At 49.1% G+C, this 20,073-nt stretch overlaps 1 protein-coding gene across 1 annotated transcript in view; it reads left to right on the plus strand.

The window, feature by feature from the left end:
• Nucleotides 1-446: 446 nt before the first annotated feature.
• The window catches only part of MAPK4 (mitogen-activated protein kinase 4), a gene marked incomplete at its 3' end in the record, with an annotated part of 34,939 nt that continues 15,312 nt past the window's right edge, over nt 447-20,073 (plus strand). The window contains exon 1 of the mRNA XM_084252207.1: nt 447-1,001. Coding sequence (XP_084108333.1) covers nt 456-1,001 — 546 coding nt within the window. The 5' untranslated portion in view covers nt 447-455. The remainder of the gene's footprint in view (nt 1,002-20,073) is intronic.

Consider the following 20,073-nt stretch of genomic DNA (forward strand, 5'->3'; position numbering starts at 1 on the left):
CAGCAACAGCGCCACATTTCAGCCAAAGGAACGTCTTTGAACGAAGGATTTAAAGGGGAGAGTTTCTGCTGCTTTACTGTGATCCAATGTGACAGAAAACATTATGTTCACCTAGAGAACAGCACTGTTTTTTCTTTCAAGAGTCTGTATTTGCAAGAAGCATGAGCCATCCTAAGCTTTGGGATGGGCTCGGGATATGGAGGAGGTGGTGGACAGCTCTCCCCGTGCAGGTTCAGAAAACAGCCTGAGCCTCCAACTTCTGCAGCTCGGCGGGTATGGACATAGGCCACTCCCAGCTCCAAAGAGCTGGTGGCTGCAAAATCACCAGGAGAAGCAGCATCTCTCTGCTTTGGGACTTGACAGAATGAAGTGTGCTGGGGAAACCACTACCTGGGACGTGGACACTCCTGTCTGCCCCTTCGTCGCACGGGCAGCCCCTGACCACTGAGCCAACAATGGCTGAGAAGGGTGACTCCATTGCCAGTGTCTATGGGTATGACCTTGGCGGACGCTTCATTGACTTCCGACCCCTGGGCTTCGGTGTCAATGGGCTGGTGCTGTCGGCCGTGGACAGCAGGGCCTGCCGGAAGGTGGCCGTGAAAAAGATCACCCTGAGCGATGCCCGCAGCATGAAGCATGCGCTCCGGGAGATCAAGATCATCCGGCGCCTGGACCATGACAACATCGTGAAAGTGTACGAGGTGCTGGGGCCCAAGGGCACCGACCTGCAGGGTGAGCTGTTTAAGTTCAGCGTGGCCTACATCGTCCAGGAATACATGGAGACTGACCTGGCCCGCCTGCTGGAGCAGGGCACGCTGACGGAGGAGCACGCCAAGCTGTTCATGTACCAGCTGCTCCGCGGGCTCAAGTACATCCACTCGGCCAACGTGCTACACAGGGACCTGAAGCCTGCCAACATCTTCATCAGCACAGAGGACCTTGTGCTCAAGATTGGGGACTTCGGATTGGCGAGGATCGTCGATCAGCATTATTCACACAAGGTAGGTCTGGCTGAAAGGCGTGGTGTGTGGCATCCTCAAGAACACTGAGTGTGGCAGAGGGTATTCCTCGCGCCATGGAATCAGGGACCTGGGGTCAGTAGCAGGGGAGGATAGAGCATCCAGAAGGGTCACTGGTATTGGTGGGAGGGCAGGGGGGAGATTCTGGTTCTTAATCTTGACTCTGCTGAATGACCATGATCAATAGTTCTGGGCTGTATTAGAGGAGCTTGGACTAGATGATCTCTAAGATTTCCTCCAGCTCTAATCTAGGGTTGTAAATTATGCAGTTGGTGAATTTGCCTCTGGCATCCTTTTGTCCCTGCCTCCTCTCCCTACTGTGTGCTCAGGACTTCTTGGAGGCTTCTAGCATACAAACCTATGCCCCCAGATTTGTCTTACTTCTCCCACCCAATCAGTGTCCCATTCTCTCCATCACTAGACAGGGCACGTGAATGATGAATCTGATCCATGAATCCTCAGTACACCTTATCCAGCTAATGGCTCAGCTCTCCCAGGCCCCTCGTGTAATATTAAAGATATGGGTGCTGATGGTACTGTTGAATCCCCATGGGGGGCTGGAGGGTGGCCCAGTACTTCACCAGCCGCAGAGGGCAGAGCTGACCTGGCCACATTGGTAGAGACACTGACACTTGTCCTCAAGGCTCAGACTTCTTCCTGCCTAATCCATTGCTCCGCTCCAGAGCTGGGAGCCCTCAAGTCTCTCCCCTCCCCAATTTCTGCTACTTTAGGGGAGCCTCTGAGCACCAACAGAGTTGGGGATAGGTGCCATTTCCAGCCTCCTGTCAAACCTCTGTACTACATGTTTTTTGGTAGAATGACAGCATCCCTAGGAAGTAGGTGAACCCTCAGCTGTTAGTTTACCAGCTGAGGATCTGGTGGGTCATAAAAGGGGAGCCAAGCTCTGACCTTGAACAGGCTTCATCTTGCCTCTGAGGCCTCATTTCTCTGTTCTCCCTTCCATTCTGCTAGCCTATGGCTGAAGAATCACAGACACTGACCTGTCAGGTAGCTGCAGTGGGAGGGCATTTGCGGGGGAGGGGGAGAGGGAAGGGCTCCCTGTACCACCCTCACTGGTGGGAACTTGAACTCCTGCCCAGATTCCAGATTTCAGACCCCAAATCAGCCCAGATGGCTCTAGCCCTTAGGTGACATTAACCAGGAGCTTAACCTCTGCTCTTCCCTCCTGCAGCCAGGTCATCTGTCAAAACTCAGTGCCAACTCTGTTAATGTAGGAATGTCTGAGGTTATAAAACAGCACTGGGAACGCCTCCTGTCTTCCTGATGCCCTTGATGCCCTCTGCTAGCTACCTTTTTTTTTTTTTTTTTTTTTTTTTTTTTGTGAGGAGCCATGACTCCAAAAATGGACCCAAAGGTTTTAACCCAAATCACTTCTTATTTGGTAAACAAACAAACAAACAAACAAACAGATTTCATGACATTCCTTCATCTAGGATGCACAGGGCTACTTTCTGAATTGGAATAAACTGGCAGGCTTGGGGATGCCAGCGCTCCCTCTGTGAGGGTCTGCTCATGTGCAGCCTTGCAAGAAAGTGCTCAGAGCACCATCTGTCGACCTCATAAGTCAGGGAAGGGGATTTGTTGGGGCAAAGACTGGCTCTAGTAAAAATTCTTGGTGGCATGGTGTGAGGAAGGGACCCCACAGGAGCAGGCAGAGGCTCCCTTCTGTCAGTGCTGGCTTGGGACACGGACAGTCACTGCTCTCGCAGTCTCCCCATCTGGAATACCTGCCCTGCCTGCAGGTATGAAGTCCCTTAGAAGGCACTAGGCTCCATTGGTTCACTTCATGAGCACCTGCTGAGTGCTTGCCCCGCACTGGAGTGGGCAGGACACCCAGGTTCACCGCCCACCCACTGCGAGTGACTGGTTCCTTGTTACGCAGGGCAGGAGGTCACTTCTCTAGTAGGGACTTTATTTTCCTCATGTGGAAGAAACTACATGTTCTGACTTACTCTTCTTGGGCTCTCTTCGATAAAATTAGCTGTGGGAGTTTAAAAAATCATAGGAGCCAGTTATGAGGCCCGTAGGTGTTTATATCAGCCCTGGGTTTGGCAGGCACCACCCGCCCCCACCCTGTTCCTCCCTCGTATACTTTCTGCTTTTAGCTTCCTCCACACTCCTCCCCAACTGATGACGAAAGGCTTTAATTTGGTGCTTTTATTTATCCGATGTGCATTTAAATCAGTTCTCATTTAATCCTCATAATGCTTGGAGTGCTAAGGGCAAATCACCCATTTTTAAAGGGAGAGACATAGTTTTCTCAAGCTGCCACAGCTGACTGTGGCAGAAGGGACACTAGGACTGAGGCCTTCTCCTGTCTTGATGGGTCCTCTTTCCATGTGCCATCTCCTCCATGAAGGCTCTCTGGATGCCCAGTTGGAATTAACCTTGCCTTCCTCTAAATTCTGTGGAGGCTTTCTACCCACCCCACACCCTCTGCCTGCTGGCACCAACCCCTCCCTACTCTGCATCTTTTGTGCTCTCCTGGGCTGAGAGCCCCTTACTTCTCATGTTCATCTTGCTTCCTCCAGGGAGTCTGGCCACAGCCCTCAGTCGACTCTGATTTTCTGGAACAGGTGGGAGCAAAATGTTTACCAGCACATTACAAATAGGAGCCAGCTTCCTCTTCGATTCCATTAGAAGGTTTGACTCTAGACAGAGAGCATGTCATTCCTTCTGCCAACAGATTAATTGGGGTCAGAAGTGTGCATTTGCTCCCCACAGTGTATTTGGAGAGAGGTCTCTATATGCAAACTGCTCTAAACCTGACCCCTTCTAAAATCTGGGGATTCTGCACTCACCTTGAGGAAGAGCGTGCTCAGCTGGGCCATAGGTACCACCTGTGTGCAGGGCACAGACAAGGCACTCCTTTTTCCAGGCTGCTCTGCCCAGTGCCAGGGTCAGGCTCTGTGAGCTGTCCAGAGGCTGGACCGGCCCCTAGTGCACCCCCTCTCCCTCCAGCCATATGGTGCAGATGGACTCTCAGTATCCTTGCTGTGACCTTCTGCCCAGTCTCCTTCACTTCCACATCCCCTCATCTGGTACGACGCCTGGCACAAAGTAGCTGCCCATTGTGTTTGTCTGGTGAGGGAGGTGCCAAAGGAACTGGCCTTCTCTTTGTTAATAAGCAGCTTCAAGTCAATCAAGGAGCGTTCTGGGGACGAATCCCCCACTACATAGCCCCTTGTGGTTTGGGTCTTTGTGAGGTCCAGAGGGTGACCACCAGCCCGCACCACCGGGAGAAGGAGTGGGTGCCGTTGAGGTGGTGGGGGCGCTGGTCTCATGCTATTACTCACCCCACTAATTGCAAGACCTCTGGCCTATTCCTTATGTAGCTTCTTCCTAGGGTACGAGGTCACAGCCATCTTGACCATCTCCTTCGTTCCACAGATGATAAAACCGAGGCTTGGGAAGGCAAGGAACCGGCTCAAGGTCTCACTTGGGTGGCTGAGCCAGGCATACAGGCCGGTGTTACAACTCCCTGTGATCTTATCTACCAAATGTTTGCATTGTTCCTATTCTGCCGAGTTCATAGGGTTGTTATCAGAGTCCTGTGAAAGTGGGGTGTCAGCGTGCTTTCAGATGTACCAAGGGCTAACCACGAACAGAACTATTCTGGGGATATCTCTCTCCCCTATAATGACAAGATGGCCAGAGGGCGAGCCCAGAGTCCCCACCTGAGGGGATGCCCAGCCTGTGGTCTGCTAAGAGCCCGTTCTGCCTGCCTCCTCAGCAGGCCTGCTAATTAGTTCCTTGTTTGTGTCAGGAAGAGGTGGCTGAAAGATCAGAGCATGTTTTCCTTTGAATTTATTCTATTAGGATCTCAAGAGAGAGAAAAGAAATGATGCCTAAGACTTCTCTGAGCCCCGTGTAAATTCTCAGAAATGTCAGGGGCCCCAGGGAGAGGGTGCAGAGCCCCGGGCGGCCCATTGGCAGCCTGATCCGCTGCATGCATGCCTCCCTCCAGGAAGGAGCATCTCTCGCCCTTACTAAAACACAGGAGGCAATCAGCAGGTGGTCCATTCTGGGCAGGCAGTAGGCAGAGAACACCCAGAAAAGAAAGGACAAGAGGCCCATGAGAACGTGGGCCACCAGAGGCTCTTGTGTCTTGGCAGGTCATGTGAGCAAGTCTCTCTTCTTTGAGGCTGGCCTGCCTTTGGGCCCCTGACCCTTGACCCCTTCCTGTCTGGGTCTTCTGCCCTCCTATTTCACGACCAGAATGCTTCACACTTTGCCTCTGCATCTCATGATGGTTCCTTGGCGATCAGCTGGTCCAGTGGCTCTCAGAGTGTGGTACTGGACTAGCAGAATCAGTATCACCTGGAAACTTATTAGAGAAGCAGATTCTCAGGTCCCATCTCACATTTAACTAAGTCCGATGCTCAGGGCAAGGCCCCAAAAGCTGTTTTAATAAACCTCCAGGTGACTGATACTTAACTCACTAACTTTTAAGAAACACTGGCTTGATGGTGTGCACTAGTAACTTGTCTGTGGACAGAAGGCCAATGCCCCTGTCATGTTTGCTGCTGCAGGGTCTGTGATCGGCTCAGTAAGAAAACTAGGAACCCCTCCCAGATAACCCGGGTGTATTTGAAGCAGGTACCTCAACTAAAAGGGGACGTAAATGGTGGGGGTGTCAGGCCTGCCAAGGAATTGTGAAGATTGCCAGAGGCAGGATGACTGCCCAACCTCAACCACATCATGTTGGAAAGCACCTCGGTCACTGTCACTCAAGTTTGGTGCAGAGCGACACAGGCCAGGGACCCCACGCCAGGAGTGCTACTTCTCTTTCCATTAGATGTCAACAGTAGTTAGGTGATTGGAAAAATGATTTTAGCCACCATACCTTTTTTGTTCTGGGGTAATGTACATCCCTAGAGGTTATTTTAAAACAGAGGCCGTGGTTTCACAGTTCAGCGAGGCCGGTGTTTGGGGCTCAGTGAATTGCTGTGGTTTGTGAAGGCTCGTGGCTAAGTCGAAGGAGATACAGGCACATGGTGCAGAACAGGCTCTGCTGGAGCATGGTCAGTGCAGTCAGGCTGGTTTAATCATGTTGCTCAGCCTCACCTCCTCCCTCTCCTGGCCGTCCTTGATGGTGTCTTGTCTGTTGAGGTCGCGGTTACTCCCTCCACCTGTGGCTGGACACTCACAGAAAGCACCCTAAAGCACAAACTCCCTGAAATGGTGTGAGGAGTGCGCTTTTCTCTGTCCATTGGATGCTCTGCGTGCCTGTGTGATGGGGGCCTCTGCAGGGCAGAGGGAAGCCCCATGGTGCAGGGACTAAGGAAGGGCTGTCCAGGGATCCCAGAATAGAGCTGGGGTCTGCGGTGCTGGCACTCGGAGAGGCCCAGCTATGCTCAGAGGCCAGGATTTCTTGAGAAAAAGGGCTCATGGAAGAACAGCTTACTGAGGGCCCAGCTAGAAGTTCTTAAGCTGCTAAGTGTGTTATTCCAAATCAGTGGAGCTGAAGATATTTATTTAAAAGGCTATGAAATATCCCTTTTTCAAAGGGAACAATATGACCTAGGGGATTAGGACAGAGGTTGTACCAGAGAGTCAAGTGTCCCTGAACACTTATGCGGACTTGGAAAGCTAATGTTGGCTTTCAGAGCCTCCTCTCCTCAACTCATTGCAGCCCCAGCCCCCAGGACCAGAATCTTCACTCTAGCCCAAGGTCTCAAGCCACTCCCAGACCACCCTTCCTGGACACATCCCACTTGGAGGTGATGTTATAAATCTTTAACAACTGGCTCGAATCAGGCACAGCCAGTAAGAAAGGAAGCCAGCCAGAGTCATAAGCCAGGGGCCTAGAGGCGCCCTGCTTACCAGAAAGTGACCCTTTATTGCCAGATCACAGGAAGACCTGGGAGTATCTGGGACTGAGTATCTCATGAGCGAGGAAACTTGGTGCCTGGAGCAGTGGCTATTTGCCCACCTATCTGCCGGCATTCTACGATTCTAACAACTGGCCGTGCACCCGGTGCATGCCAGCCAGCTGTACTGCGGCTTCATCTCAGAGGTGACCCTGTGCAAGTGCCTGTGGATCTGCTGCTCCACTTGGGGTGAGCAGTTGATTAAATAATGCACAGTCTCTCACCCTGTCTATGGGCAGCCCCATCTTCAGCCAGAGATCTTTAGGGAGCCCCCCAGCCCCACCGCACACACACAAACTCTGGGCCTCTGCCCTATATTCCTCTCCAGCAACCTGTCCCACCAGCTCCAGAGGCTTCCACTGCCCCAGTCTCCACATTCTCAAGTCCTCTGCTCCAGCCCATTGTGCTGTGACAGTGAAGCCCACCCAGGCAGAGTGGAAGGGCCACTGTGAAGCTCACCTCCTGTGCTTTCCCCATTGCTGGGGAGCCTGCCCGGTCTGCTGTCCGATGCCTGAAAACATCTGCTCTGTATTTTGTCCTGCTTTAGAGTCATTGGCAACAGGAGGGCAAAGCCAGGACCAGTGACTCTGTCATGATCAGACCTGACATTTAGGGATCCAGTTCTGTGCGGCTGGTCTTTCATGCTAGATTGTAAGCACCTGGAAGGAAGTGTTAATGACCTGCTTAGCCCCTCCCTCACCATCCCCTGTGGCTTAATGAATCTGAATAAATGGAATTAAGTGGGAGACCTGGGAGACAGGTGCAGCAAACTGTGCTCCTTGTTCCCTTTCATCCTGAGATGTGTCAGTGAGGGAACTCCCTTTCAGATAATATATTTAGTTTTGCTAACCTCAAGTCCTTGCTCCAGGCTTTCCCCTTAGGTGCACCCAGGTTGTAAATGTCTCAGGAACATGATATTGTCTTATTTTATAAGCAGCTATTCCGGTGTTTATACCGAAGAAGAGTGATTGGAAAATTGAAGCAAAGCCTTTTCAATTTTCTCCTGATTCAGACTTTGCTGTGATAGCCCATTGAGAGGACAGCAGTCTAGAAATGGAAGGTTCAAGGCTGAGTGCCCTGTTGTTATTATCTCGATGTGCCCAGCCATCTTCTACATGAGCCATGCTTCTTGCACCGAGAGGCCAGCTCTTATCTTTGGCTGCTTCTGCCGCCACTGAACTCACCTTTTACTGTGTAATCACTAACTAGTCACCGTACCATGGAAAATAAACTCTAGGCAACAGCTCTGGTCCCACACACTGTTCCCTCTGCCCCCACGGTAGCTCCTACTTACTCCTGCAGACTTGGCTGGAGAGCCCTTCTCTGCAAAAGCTCTCCCAGCCCCCTAAGGCAGAGTGAATCATGCCTTCCTCTGCTGCCCAGGGTGGTTCTCTCCTCGGATTGTGAGGGGCTGTGTATCACCCCTCTCTGCACAGATGGTGGGGCCCTTAGCAAAGGGCATGGGTGGGGGCGACCATGCACAGGGTGGGAGGTTCATTGTGGATTCAGGCAAATAGAAAAAGAGAATCTTGGCGCCTTTGGTAGATTTGACAGGCCTTTAATGCTGAAGCAGGGAACCAGATACAGGCAGACCAGTGGGCAGGAAGGCGAGCAGCAACAGACCCTCCTGCCCGCCACCCCCTCTCTCCTCACTCTTCTTCACCCCTCCCTCCCCTCTCTGGCTTCTCTGCTCTCTCTTCCAGCATCTCCCTGCCCAGGCGTCTGTCTATATAGGTGTGTGTGCCCCGTGCTCACACTTCCAAGCACTTTTTTTGCAGTAACACGTTATTATATGTGGACAGCCAAGCCTAGGAGGAAAACAAGGCCACAGGTGGCAGCCATAGAGGCTGGCGGTGGGAGGCAAAAAAGAGCCTGAATCATTCCATTTTCCCTACAGCATGAATCTCGTTCCTCTCTGGACGCCTCCCAGCATCAGACCCATGACACAGGCACATTAAATAGTTACTCACTAAAGAAGTCACACCTCTGCCTTTCCACTGAACCAAGCACGGTCCTCAGGAACCTCTCAGAATAAAGCTTTCAAATGTTTGAAACCATCTGCCCCTTCAGATCTCCTCATCTGTGACCCTTTGTCTTCACACAGTAATATTCAGGCACTGTTCTAAGTGCTTGTGGTATGGACCTGCTTCATACTCTAACTTAAGGGTGCTGTTCTCCCCATGTTACAGAGGAAGATGCTGAGGCAGAGAGATTCATTCGTTCGAGGTCACCCAGCTAGGAAATGGAAGGATTGGGTCTGTCTCCTCCCCCCATGACATTGGGGGCCATGTTTTAGCCACTGAGCATTTTGCCTTGCTGGCTGTTTAACTGACAGTGTGCACAGAGCTCACTCTATCCTGTCTGTCCTTTCACTGATCTCCTCCCACCCAAAATCCTAAATGAGGGACCAGGAAAAAGACTAATTAATACAAAGTAAAAATCAAAATCAACAAGCAACTATAAACCAGAGACACACTATGGGGTTGGGGGGGAGGAGAGGAAGGATTAGGGTCAAAATAAGGGGGTGCAATTGTATGGGGAATGTAATGCATACAAAATGAAAATGCATACATTGTGCAAAAATGAAAAATGATGTAAGAATTATATAAAACAATTTTTTTAAAGAAAGAAACACTATTTTTTAAAAAAAAAGTGTCTTCCAGTACAGACAGCGTGTGGGGCAGGGTGACTGGGAGTGTGAAATCTCCACTCTTCATGCTGCCGCTGATTTGGGGGGGACAACCTTATTATACTGTTGGCGATTATTGAGCTTGTGACCAGTTAACTTCTGTTAAGCTCACTGTTTTTGAAGAATTTACAATGACATAGAAAATGTTTATGTAATAATGATTAGGTTTAAAAAGCAAAATCATGGGCCTCCCCAGTGGCGCAGCGGTTGAGCGCTGGGTTCCGAAGCTGCCCGCAGCCTCTGCAGCGCCGGTTCGATCCCTGGCTGCTCCCCGGCCACCGGAGGAGGGTCCCACATGGCGCGCAGACCTCTCCTGCCGCCCTTCTGCCTGCTCTGCTCCCCGCTCTGGCTCTGGTGGATTCTCTCACCCTCCCGCGCTTCTGACTGTACCCAGTGCTTGTATAAATAAATAAATAAATCTTTAAAAAAAAAAAAAAAAAAAGGCAAAATCATATCAATGGTATGATCAGTAGTTTAAAACAAGAAGAAAAAGGACACATTGACATTAAAACTCCCAAATATTACCAACAGTTAGACAACACATGCTTTCTTCCCTGCATTTTTAGATTTCTATAATTCTCAAAATTGTTCACCATGAACACGTCTGCTTTTATTTCCATCACCTTTTCAGATGAGAGGCTGGGAAAGTTGGCTCCAAGAGTGAGTTTACCAAGAACGTGTTTCTTGCAAAAAAGAGGGTAGACCCAAATCATGTGGTTCCCAGGAGAGAAGATCAAATGCATGGCACCTGGCCCAGGCGGTCGTGCACCCTGGCCCACAGCTCCATTCTGCCCCAGGTGCCCACTCTCGCCTCCCCACCCAGAGTGGCAGCCCTGCCTCCACTGCTGCCCCTGCGGGTCCCCGGTGTGCCCTGGGGCTGGCCTGGGTGTGCCCTTCCCCTGAGAGGCAGGAGGCCCCTCCTTAGGGGGGAGGAGGGAGACTGGTATCAGGTGGCCCTGGATAAGTTACTGAACCTGCCTCGGGCTGGTTTGGTCCCTTGTGATTCCACTTCATGGGCTGTGGGAAGAGTCACTGAAATGATGTGTGTGAAATTCTTAGCACTGTGTCAGGCGTCTGAGAAGCACTCGGTAAATATTGGCTTTTTTAAACTATGATTGTTACTGTTGGAGGGGGTTCCTGCCTTCTCAGATACCTGGAACGCCACCACTAACTCTATTTTATTGAGGCAATTGGCTCTGCTTTGGTTTCTCTTCTGAAATAGAAATGGAAGGAGCGACAAGTGGGAACAAGGCAGAAAACTTTATTTGAATCAGCTGGTCAAAACGGATTGATTAGGAAGTCCCGACTTGAGGGAGTGTGTTTAACCCAAAGGATACCAGCTAGGGAGCCCCTCTCAGTGCTGCCATGTGGCCAAGACTAGTTCTAGTGCTGATGTTACACACCAAGCGTGACCGTGCCACATGTCTTCCGTGTTTTCCCTGCTTCTGTCTGTGGCCTTGCACCATAAGGATCTAAAATTCAGAAAGACTTGGAAGCTGAAGAAGTCATTCCGTCATGAAAGATTGAATTCTGGTCCCCGAGTGCTGTGTACCAAGGCAGGAAATTGAATGGGCACCTTTTATCGATATTTCCAGCAACTGGGGTTGAAGCAGTCTTTTCTACTTAACCCTCCTTCAGCCAGAATACCAGAGCCTCCTCAACAGCAACGAAACTTTATCTACATTACATTCTTTGCAACATTCTTCTTTTTTTTCCCAACAGTGAATTTTCTTCTTAGATGTAGCTCCTGATGTGAGCGCCACAAATCCACCCAACTTTGTGCTTGTTGGGTGCTAAATAAGGGCGTGTTGGTTGGCATCCAAAAACCAAAAATTGCAAACGGTCTTCCTGCAGTTCCCTTTAAGCTTGTGCATTTTAAGCAGAGAGAGATTTTCCTCCATCCAGCGTGGGCCCAGGTTTTCACTGCTCCTGTTGCAATAGGCACTGAGACATTCCTGCAGCCTATCTCGGTTATTTATTCACAAGGGTGCCCAGGACCATCGGAGAAAGAGAAGCTGGTTCCTCCTGCTCCACTTTTGCATATTAGAGAGGGATATAGGGGTAGGAACGACATCCCAAATTCTGAGCAGGGAGGTCCAAGAGGGAAGACTGTGCCCCCCATATCTTCTCCATAAAGCCCAAAGAAAGAGGGTGAAGGACCTGTCTCTAACTGGGTTAGGGCCCCACAAGTGTCATCCAGCCCCAACTGGGGCTCCTGCCCGCTGCTCCATATAGCTCCACATGCCTTGGCTGTTTCCCATCATTAAGGTGACCTTCTGGCCAGCAGTTCTGACCTGATTTTTCTCCATGGTCTTTTCCTTATAAATAGTAGAAAAGGGACCTAGTCACTGAACCTCCATTTTAAAGTGACACAGGTCAGGATGAATGTACATTATTTTTTAATTTTATTTTAATTTTTTTTAAAGATTTATTTATTTAGGGCCTCCCTGGTGGCACCACGGTTGAGAGCTGGGTTGCGAAGCTGCCCGCAGCCTCTGCAGCGCCGGTTCCACCCCCGGCTGCTCCCCGGCCACCGGAGGAGGGTCCCACATGGCGCGCAGACCTCTGCTGCCGCCCGCTGCTCCCCTCAGCAGTGTCCTTCGGTCCTTCTGCCTGCTCTGCTCCCCGCTCTGGCTCTGGTGAATTTTCTCACCCTCCTGCGCTTCTGACTGTACCCAGTGCATGTATGTGTAAATAAATAAATCTTTAAAAAAAGATTTATTTATTTATACAAGAACTGGGGTACAGGTCAGAGGTGTGGGGGGGCGGGGTGTGTATGAGAGAATTCACCAGAGACAGAGCAGGGAGCAAAACAGGCAGACGGACTGAAGACACTGCTGAGGGGAGCAGCAGGCGAGACAGGAGAGGTCTGCCATGCCATGTAGGACTCTCCGTGGCCGGCCGGGAATTGAACCGGCGCTGCAGAGGCTGCGGACAGCTTCACAGAGAGGCAGCTCAACCCGCTGCGCCACCGGGGAGGCCTGAGTGTACATTTCTAATCCACTCCCATTACTATTTTAGAATCAGGTGCAAGTTGATGCAAACTATACTGATTTCCTTCTCTGAACAGCATCTTGCCGCTGACAGCACCACGACATGGTGAGGGACCAAAGGATAAGATATTCAGAGGGCCCCGTCTCACATAGAGAACAAGATATTTGGGACAACAATTTAAAGAACATTGAACAGAGATTTTTAAACAAAGGAAAGCAGGTTAAGGCACAGTGTAGTAGAAATGATTTTCATTTTGGAGGGAGGGAGGAAGGTGGAAAGTTATACTGAGCTGTGATTCCCTCTAGGAGATGGGGCCGGAGGTATCCTGAGAGTCAAGGAATGATTTCTTTCATGATTGAACTTTTCAAAAAATGATCCTGTACCATTTCTGCAACTGGAAAAAAAAAAATACAAGCCTCTCCTTTTAAAAAAAAAAAAAAATTATTTATTTATTTATGCAAGCACTGGGTACAGTCATAAGCACGGGAGGGTGAGAGAATTCACCAGAGCCAGAGCGGGAGCAGAGCAGGCAGAAGGACCGAAGTACACTGCTGAGGGGAGCAGCGGGCGGCTGGAGAGGTCTGTGTGCCATGTGGGACCCTCCTCCGGTGGCTGGGGAGCAGCTGGGGATCGAACTGGCGCTGCAGAGGCTGTGGGCAGCTTCGCAACCCAGCACTCAACCGCTGCGCCACCGGGGAGACCCAAGCCTCTCCTTCTTGATGGCAAAATGAAAACTCCAGAAATGAATTGGGCAGGAAGGCAAAGCATAGCTAGGAAGGGCAGGGTACTGAGAGGAAGGGATGAGCAAGAGTTGCATTTAACTCTATAAGGAAAGGATTCCTGGTCACTTGAAATTTGACTTTTTTATTATTAATGTCTGAGGAAAGAAAAAAAGATTATGAAGGTCAGTACCACAGAACTTAACAAATACTGGGGCCTATTATGTGTAAAAGCTGTTCTGTGTGTAACAGAATGTCCCACACATTCACACTATCAGTTTAATACCCATGAGGTATTCAAGGAGAGGCAGTTTTCCAAAACCAGTCAGCCTTGTGTCAGAGTATACATATATAAAAAGACATTTTAGCCTGAAGAATTCCTTTGCAAAATAGGTTTTGATTAGTCTCAGGTTTTACCAGCAGGCTCTGGTCCTTTGTGAAGAGACCAGCTCCACAGGCTTAAAAGAATGAGAATGTCTAGAAATGGAACTGATTTTAAACAAAACTGCAGAGCTGGTAGTTTGGCTTCAATCCTCTAGCCTCCCCTCCCTGTACCCCTTTCTTTGAATTGGAGCTCCCACCCACAGTTTACTGTCGCCTATCTCTCTTCCCATTCTCCCTCACACCCAGAGGAGCACCATTGGGTGCTTCCTCCTCAAAAAACTCCATAGATCTTAAAAAGGGAGTTTGTATCAGTCATTTACACTTTAGTATGAATTTTAACTCAAAGCCACACAGGCAGTGGTGGTGATTATATTTTATTTACTTTTGATTGTTAAGGGGAAAGAAATTTTCAGGCACCAGCTAGCAGGTGGAGGCAGTATTTTTTAAGCAACCTTCTATTGCTCCAGAATTCACATCTCCTGACTACTGTCTTCGTGTAGACTAGGCCCTAGGCATTCTCACCCAAAGTCTCAGTGCAGGGCCTCACCTCTCTCAGTGGGCCCCCCTCTGCTTCTCTGGTGGAAATCATTTGTTGTTTGCCATGTGCCATGGGGCCGCACTGTGTGGCATTGGTGGTATAGCGGTGAGCATAGCTGCCTTCCATGTGCAAAATGGTGCCTATGAAGCCTCTGGTTCAGATCACTGTGCCTTTTTCGGAGAAAATCTGGACAGCAGTGTCTAGAGGACCTTGAATTCACTGCTGAGAACCCAGGAGAGAGGGTTCTCCTGTTCCTACAGAGAGGAACAATCAAGGGGCAATTCCTTAAAAATTGTGTCAGCAAGTTATTTACCCTCTCTGTACTCAGTTTTCTTCCCTGTTAAAGGGACTTAACAGTATCTGCTTTATAGGCTTGTTCTAAGGTCTAAATGGAGTAAAGAATGCAAAGTGTGTATCTCCCACTGCCTAGCAGGGAGTTCTTTTTACCACTGGGTGGAAAGGAGCTGGGGCATGTGGGACAAAAAGAAACAGAGGGACTACTGAACCCAGGCTTGGAGAACTTGGGACAAGGATACCTGTTTCAATCCACCCAGCTTTGTTCTAGTGTCCTCCTCTAGGGGGATCCCCTTGAGCTCCTGCAGCTGAAGAGCACTAAGTGGAGTGCCTGGCAAATCCAAATACCACAATCAGTGTATTTTAAGTAGCCAGTTGTGTGTTTAATGTGACCGTAGAGTCTTAGGTGAGGAACACTTTTGAGTCTACATGTACCTTCCAAGCATTTGATTTGCTCCCTACTGCATTATTATTTGATCCCCATGAAAATCTTGTGCTAGAGGTGTGGCTGCTATTTTCTCCTATCTTATATATGAGGAAACTGAGAATTGCATAGGCTTGGTTATCTAGGAAGAGGTAGGTGGGGTTTTACTCCAGGTAAAGGTCCAGTGCTTTTTCCAACATAGCTTTTTTCAACTTTGGAGCCTGGGCTGCTGTAGGAGTGCAGGGGAGGCCCAGAGTGGCACTGTCTCCATAAAATTCCCTCCAACCACATCACCCATGAACCATCACAATCTCTTGTGCTCTTCCCTCTCCTGTTTTGACCTTTATCCTTCCCCTCTCCTGCTGCTAGAGATTTATGGTTTGCTTGCTAGTTTTGTCTTTTTATTTTTTTTGGACCCCTTCTTAGTTTTCTCTATATTCCTTTTATAAGTGAAACCATTGGATATTTTTCTTTTTCCTTCTGACTTAGGTCACTGAACATGATCCCTTCCAGTTCTATCCATGTTGCTGCAAATGGCATGAGTTTATCTTTTTTGATTGCTGCATAAAATTCCATTGTGTATATGTACCACATCTTCTTGATCCAGTCATCTGTTTTGGGGCATTTAGGTTGTTTCCATGATTTAGCTGTTGTGAACAGTGCTGCATACACACTCCCTCGCCCCAGGGCCTCTTCACAGTCTCTCCAGACAGTCCACCTCAGCCCATGAGAAGATGGGCCCCACCATGGTTCACTTCAAAGAAGTTTCCTAGAATATAGACCAACTTTCCAACTTGCAAATCCTGACAAGATGCCTCCCTGTCCTCCTCCATCCTAACCTCTTCATGGACCCTCTTTACTCCTGGTCAGAGTCTACTTGACCTTAAAGTTTATGAGGCTCAACCTCAGGGCCCCTCCCTTGTACACCCCTGGGAGGGACCCAACCGTGTGTTGAAATGGTTACGTATTTTTGTAATATTTGCAAATTGAGATACTAGGAGAGCAAAGAGCCAGGTAGTGTGATCTGTTACCATGCTGGCGTGTCTTCTACCATATTTCCCTCATGATGGTGTTGGCATGACCTGGTATTTGGCAGATCTAAGGGAGGTTAGGTTTAGTGGGATATGATATGTGATTTACGCTTACTTCTATGTACAGGTTAATTATTGACAGCTCTCTAGCCACAGGAATGACTTATAGGAGCCCAAGGGCCACCCAGTTAACACATAGAATATCTCAACCCAGTGAAAACACAGACTCCCTACATCTCCTAATACACGACTACAACTAGGACATCATGGGTAGCCTGGTTAATAAATGTCATTAATTCAAAGAAGAGAAGTTTAGTCACCATGTAAGAAAACTGGAAATACCCACAAACCTAACAACTCATATAGAAAAGAATAATTACTAGGGTTTTCCCCCAATTTGACAATAATCTTGAAAATTTATATGGCATTACCAATAACTATTTTCATTTTTTTGTGTTTATTTTTATAAAATGTCTTTAAAATATTTTTATTTTTTATGAAATTATTTCTTATTGAAGTAATCGCATACACTCTGTATATGATTTCGGGGTAGAGGTTCACACCTCTTCAAATATATGTTACCACCAAAACACCAATAATCCCCCACTATCCATTCAATAACTAGTTTTGACGGTGAGAAGAACTTCTAAAATAGCAATCATATTAGAGGAAATCTTTCCAATTTTTGAATTATATTTTCAATTCTCTTTTCAAAGACCGAATTAGCTTTAAATTCTGTGAAACCTTCTATTGCAAAATTGTCACAGAAGAGAGGATCAGAGCTGCTTCAGCACGTTCACATGTTTGCTGCCTGCAGTTTGTCAAGCAGCCAATTAGTAAACATGTTATGTTTATGAATTTTGTGATGTTTGTGGTATTTGGCAGCTTTTTAAAATTTGCTGCAGTTTTCAGATTCAGAATATTCACTTTGATACCTAGTCTTGTGTTCACAATTTCATATTTTAGGAGGTGCTCCCACCCTTGGATCCACCCCGACCCCCTTTCTGCGCTGCCCTTCTCAGAGTGACTGGCGCTGACAGTCCCTGTTGGAATGACTGTCTTTGCATTGAAACAAACAGCAAACTCACTGCCCAGAATTGGGTTGTAAGCGCCCCAAAGACAGTCCTCTGCTCAGAGCCCCCATCCAGAGCCAGACCCACGGGAAACATCTAAGAAATGCCTGTCAACAAAGTCTCTGAATGGGGGCCAGGACCCCAGGAGCAGGTGACCCGAGCAACTTCTCAGTGTGTGGGGACTTCAAAAGCAGGACACAGGCGGGGGACCTGCAGTTTTTCTAGGAAGAGAAGTGTTTTCAGAGAGATAGATAGTCTCTGATTCATCATGTAATCTGGAAAAGCTATCCAGCCCCTGGGGAAAGAAGACCTTTCTCACTGTGAAGGTGGAAAAGGGTTACTGAGCCAAGAGCTGAGTTCCACCTCGACAGAAGCAGCACTGGAAGGGGTTGGGGCTGGTCTCCGGGCCTTTCTGTCATGCTCCTCTCTATCCCTGCAGCCCCCTCTATCTCTGCAGCCTTGCCTGGTGCGAGGGGGCCTCAGAGCTTCTTACCGCCCTACCTACCTTGCCCAGATGCCCTTCCTCTGCCCAAATGTCCCTGTTTCTTATTCTCTGGACCGGAGCCTCTAAATTGAGGGTAACTGACTTTGCTAAAGGCTTTTGTAGTCTTCAGCTTCGTCAAGCCTCCAGGCCCCAGAAGACACATTAGGTCCAAATACCCTGCCCACAGGGGCCTCAGAGATCAGCGGGGAAGCTTGTGACCGACAGAGCAGCTTCAGCTGAGCCTTAATGACACACAGCCTGGCTGATCTAACAGAAGACAGTGGGCCAAACAGGTCACTGTCCCCAGAGAAACATTGGGTCTCCCGGGGAAAAAATATTGTTAGGTGGACACAGACGTGTGTGTGAGCAGAGGAACTTTGGGGACCAGACGTGTGGGAGCCTTGCATCCTAAATCAGGGTCTAGGAGGCCCTGGGTCTGTATAAGTAAACATGTTGGTGGCTGCCAACCTGTCCCAAGGGTGTTTGTCCACTCACCTTTACCTCCCCCATTAGTATCTTTGCGACATGAACCCATTTCAGAAAAACTGCTTTAACGAAAGGCAGTGACTCTAGGTACGATTGCCAACTCCAGGAGAGGCAGCCAGCTAAGGTCAGAGGTAGCAGGGATTGCCTGCCTCCTTCTACCACTGTCTGTAGGCAGCTGTGTCCACAGGCCCTGGTCCAGAGGCTTCCCACTGCAGGGCCCCACAAGGACCAGTGCCTCTTTCCCAGACTCCTGGCCTTCATCGGGAATCTGCCCCTGCCCTGTGAGAGTGGGACGCTAACTCTTGGTAAGCTCTCTTGGGCCCAGTGCCAGCCCCTCCCAGTGCCATTGTGTAATTAAGCCACCTGGAACCTCTAACACCTGCCACACCCTTCTAAGTTACACCTGACCCTGCATCAATAGGAAAATGCAAGACAATGACGTGTAGAGAAACGTACTTTCTGTACTTTTCTTAATCTATTGATTCCATCTTAGTCATCTTCAGCAACTTGGTGGCTTGTACCCCTGAGCCTTCTGAGCAGGGGACACCCAAGGGAGGTCCTTTTATTCTTCAGAACATGTTTTGCTGAATGGTGGGTGGGTGGAATTCTGGTCCTCTGGTTAGGGGGATGGTGTGGGAGCAGAGGAACTTTGGGGACTGAACTGTCTCCTGGGGGACTTGCAGACATTGTGTTGTAGACTTCCCCACCCCATAATCACGTGAAGAAACAGGGCGAGCTCAGCTGCTCCCTCGCCTATGGACAGCACCTGGCAAATACTCGTGATTAGTATGTACATTATTCAGAAGTTCTTTGGGATCCATAGTCTTTCTTTGGAGGAGTAGAGAGGGAGGGGGTGCCATAGACACCAGGCCTGACCTCCAGATTGGCCCTGGGCAAGATTAGCCCCAAGTTACCACAATGGTGCATCAAGATAATGCCAAATAGATTCTATAGCCACACCCCACCTCGGAGAAAGCCCCTAGATTTCAGAGAGCTGTCTTGATCTTAGAGGCTTGTCCTGTGGCCTGTGATTCTCCCAGGGCCACCACAGTGCCAGATAATCTCCTCTGGACTAGTGGTGGCCGTTTCTGAAATCCCGCATGGGCCTATCAGTCATTCCTTTAGCTGAAGGTTTTTATTCCATTCATGCAGCCTATTTAAGTGAGCACCAGCTCTGCTCACCGCAGAGAGATCAGTCCCCCAGTAGGGACTCCCCTACTCAAGTTGTAAATTTAGAGGTGAGGGGGTGAAGGAACACAAAGGCTTGCCAGGTTAGCCAAACCAAGGTGGGTAGGGGACCTGCAATAATTTCCCCAGATAGAAAATGGAAAAATAAATACTTGTCTTACAGGGTTGTGATGATGTCAGCTGAGCCAGAGCTGGCAAAATCCCTTGTGCGTGATGGGTAGTCAGCAAGTGTTAGTTCCTCCCCCTGTAAGATGTTCTCAGCTATTTATACCTGGATATTAATGAGGGAGCAGAGTGAAGGTTGGCTCTGTGGGAGGAGAAAGGTGAGTGTAGCCTCATTTGGGGACAAGGAGGGGACACTGGGGCTCAGAGGCCAACCTCTCTGAAGTTCTTCACCCACACGGCCACTGGGGTCACTCCCTTGATTTTCGCTGGTCTCTGCGCAATGCCACCTTATCTCAGAGGCCCCCCCAGATCACCCACCCAAACCATCAGCTCTGCTTCCCCTCTTTATTTTAACTCCTGTCACTATCTGCACCAGACGCGTTATGCACTAATACCTTCCGCTGTCTTTCCTACTAAAATGCATGGTCCCGGATCACAGGGACCGTTTTGCTCACAGCTCTGCCAGTTACTAGCTAATTTGCCCTTGGGCAGGTTGTTCGCCTCTCTATCCTTTGTTCGTAGGCTCGTTCTGATAATTAAATGCACTAATAATAAAGCAGCACTTGGCACAGTGCCTTGCATATCATTAAGTTCCCAGCAAATGGCAGCTTTATTGTTATTGATTATTTGCCAGTAAGTTTTTATTTCCCATGAGTCAGCCTCTGGGGAAGACCCCTGTGGCTACTCAGGA

Source organism: Talpa europaea, assembly GCF_964194135.1.
Source record: "Talpa europaea genome assembly, chromosome: 13".
Classification (NCBI taxonomy): Eukaryota; Metazoa; Chordata; class Mammalia; order Eulipotyphla; family Talpidae; genus Talpa; species Talpa europaea.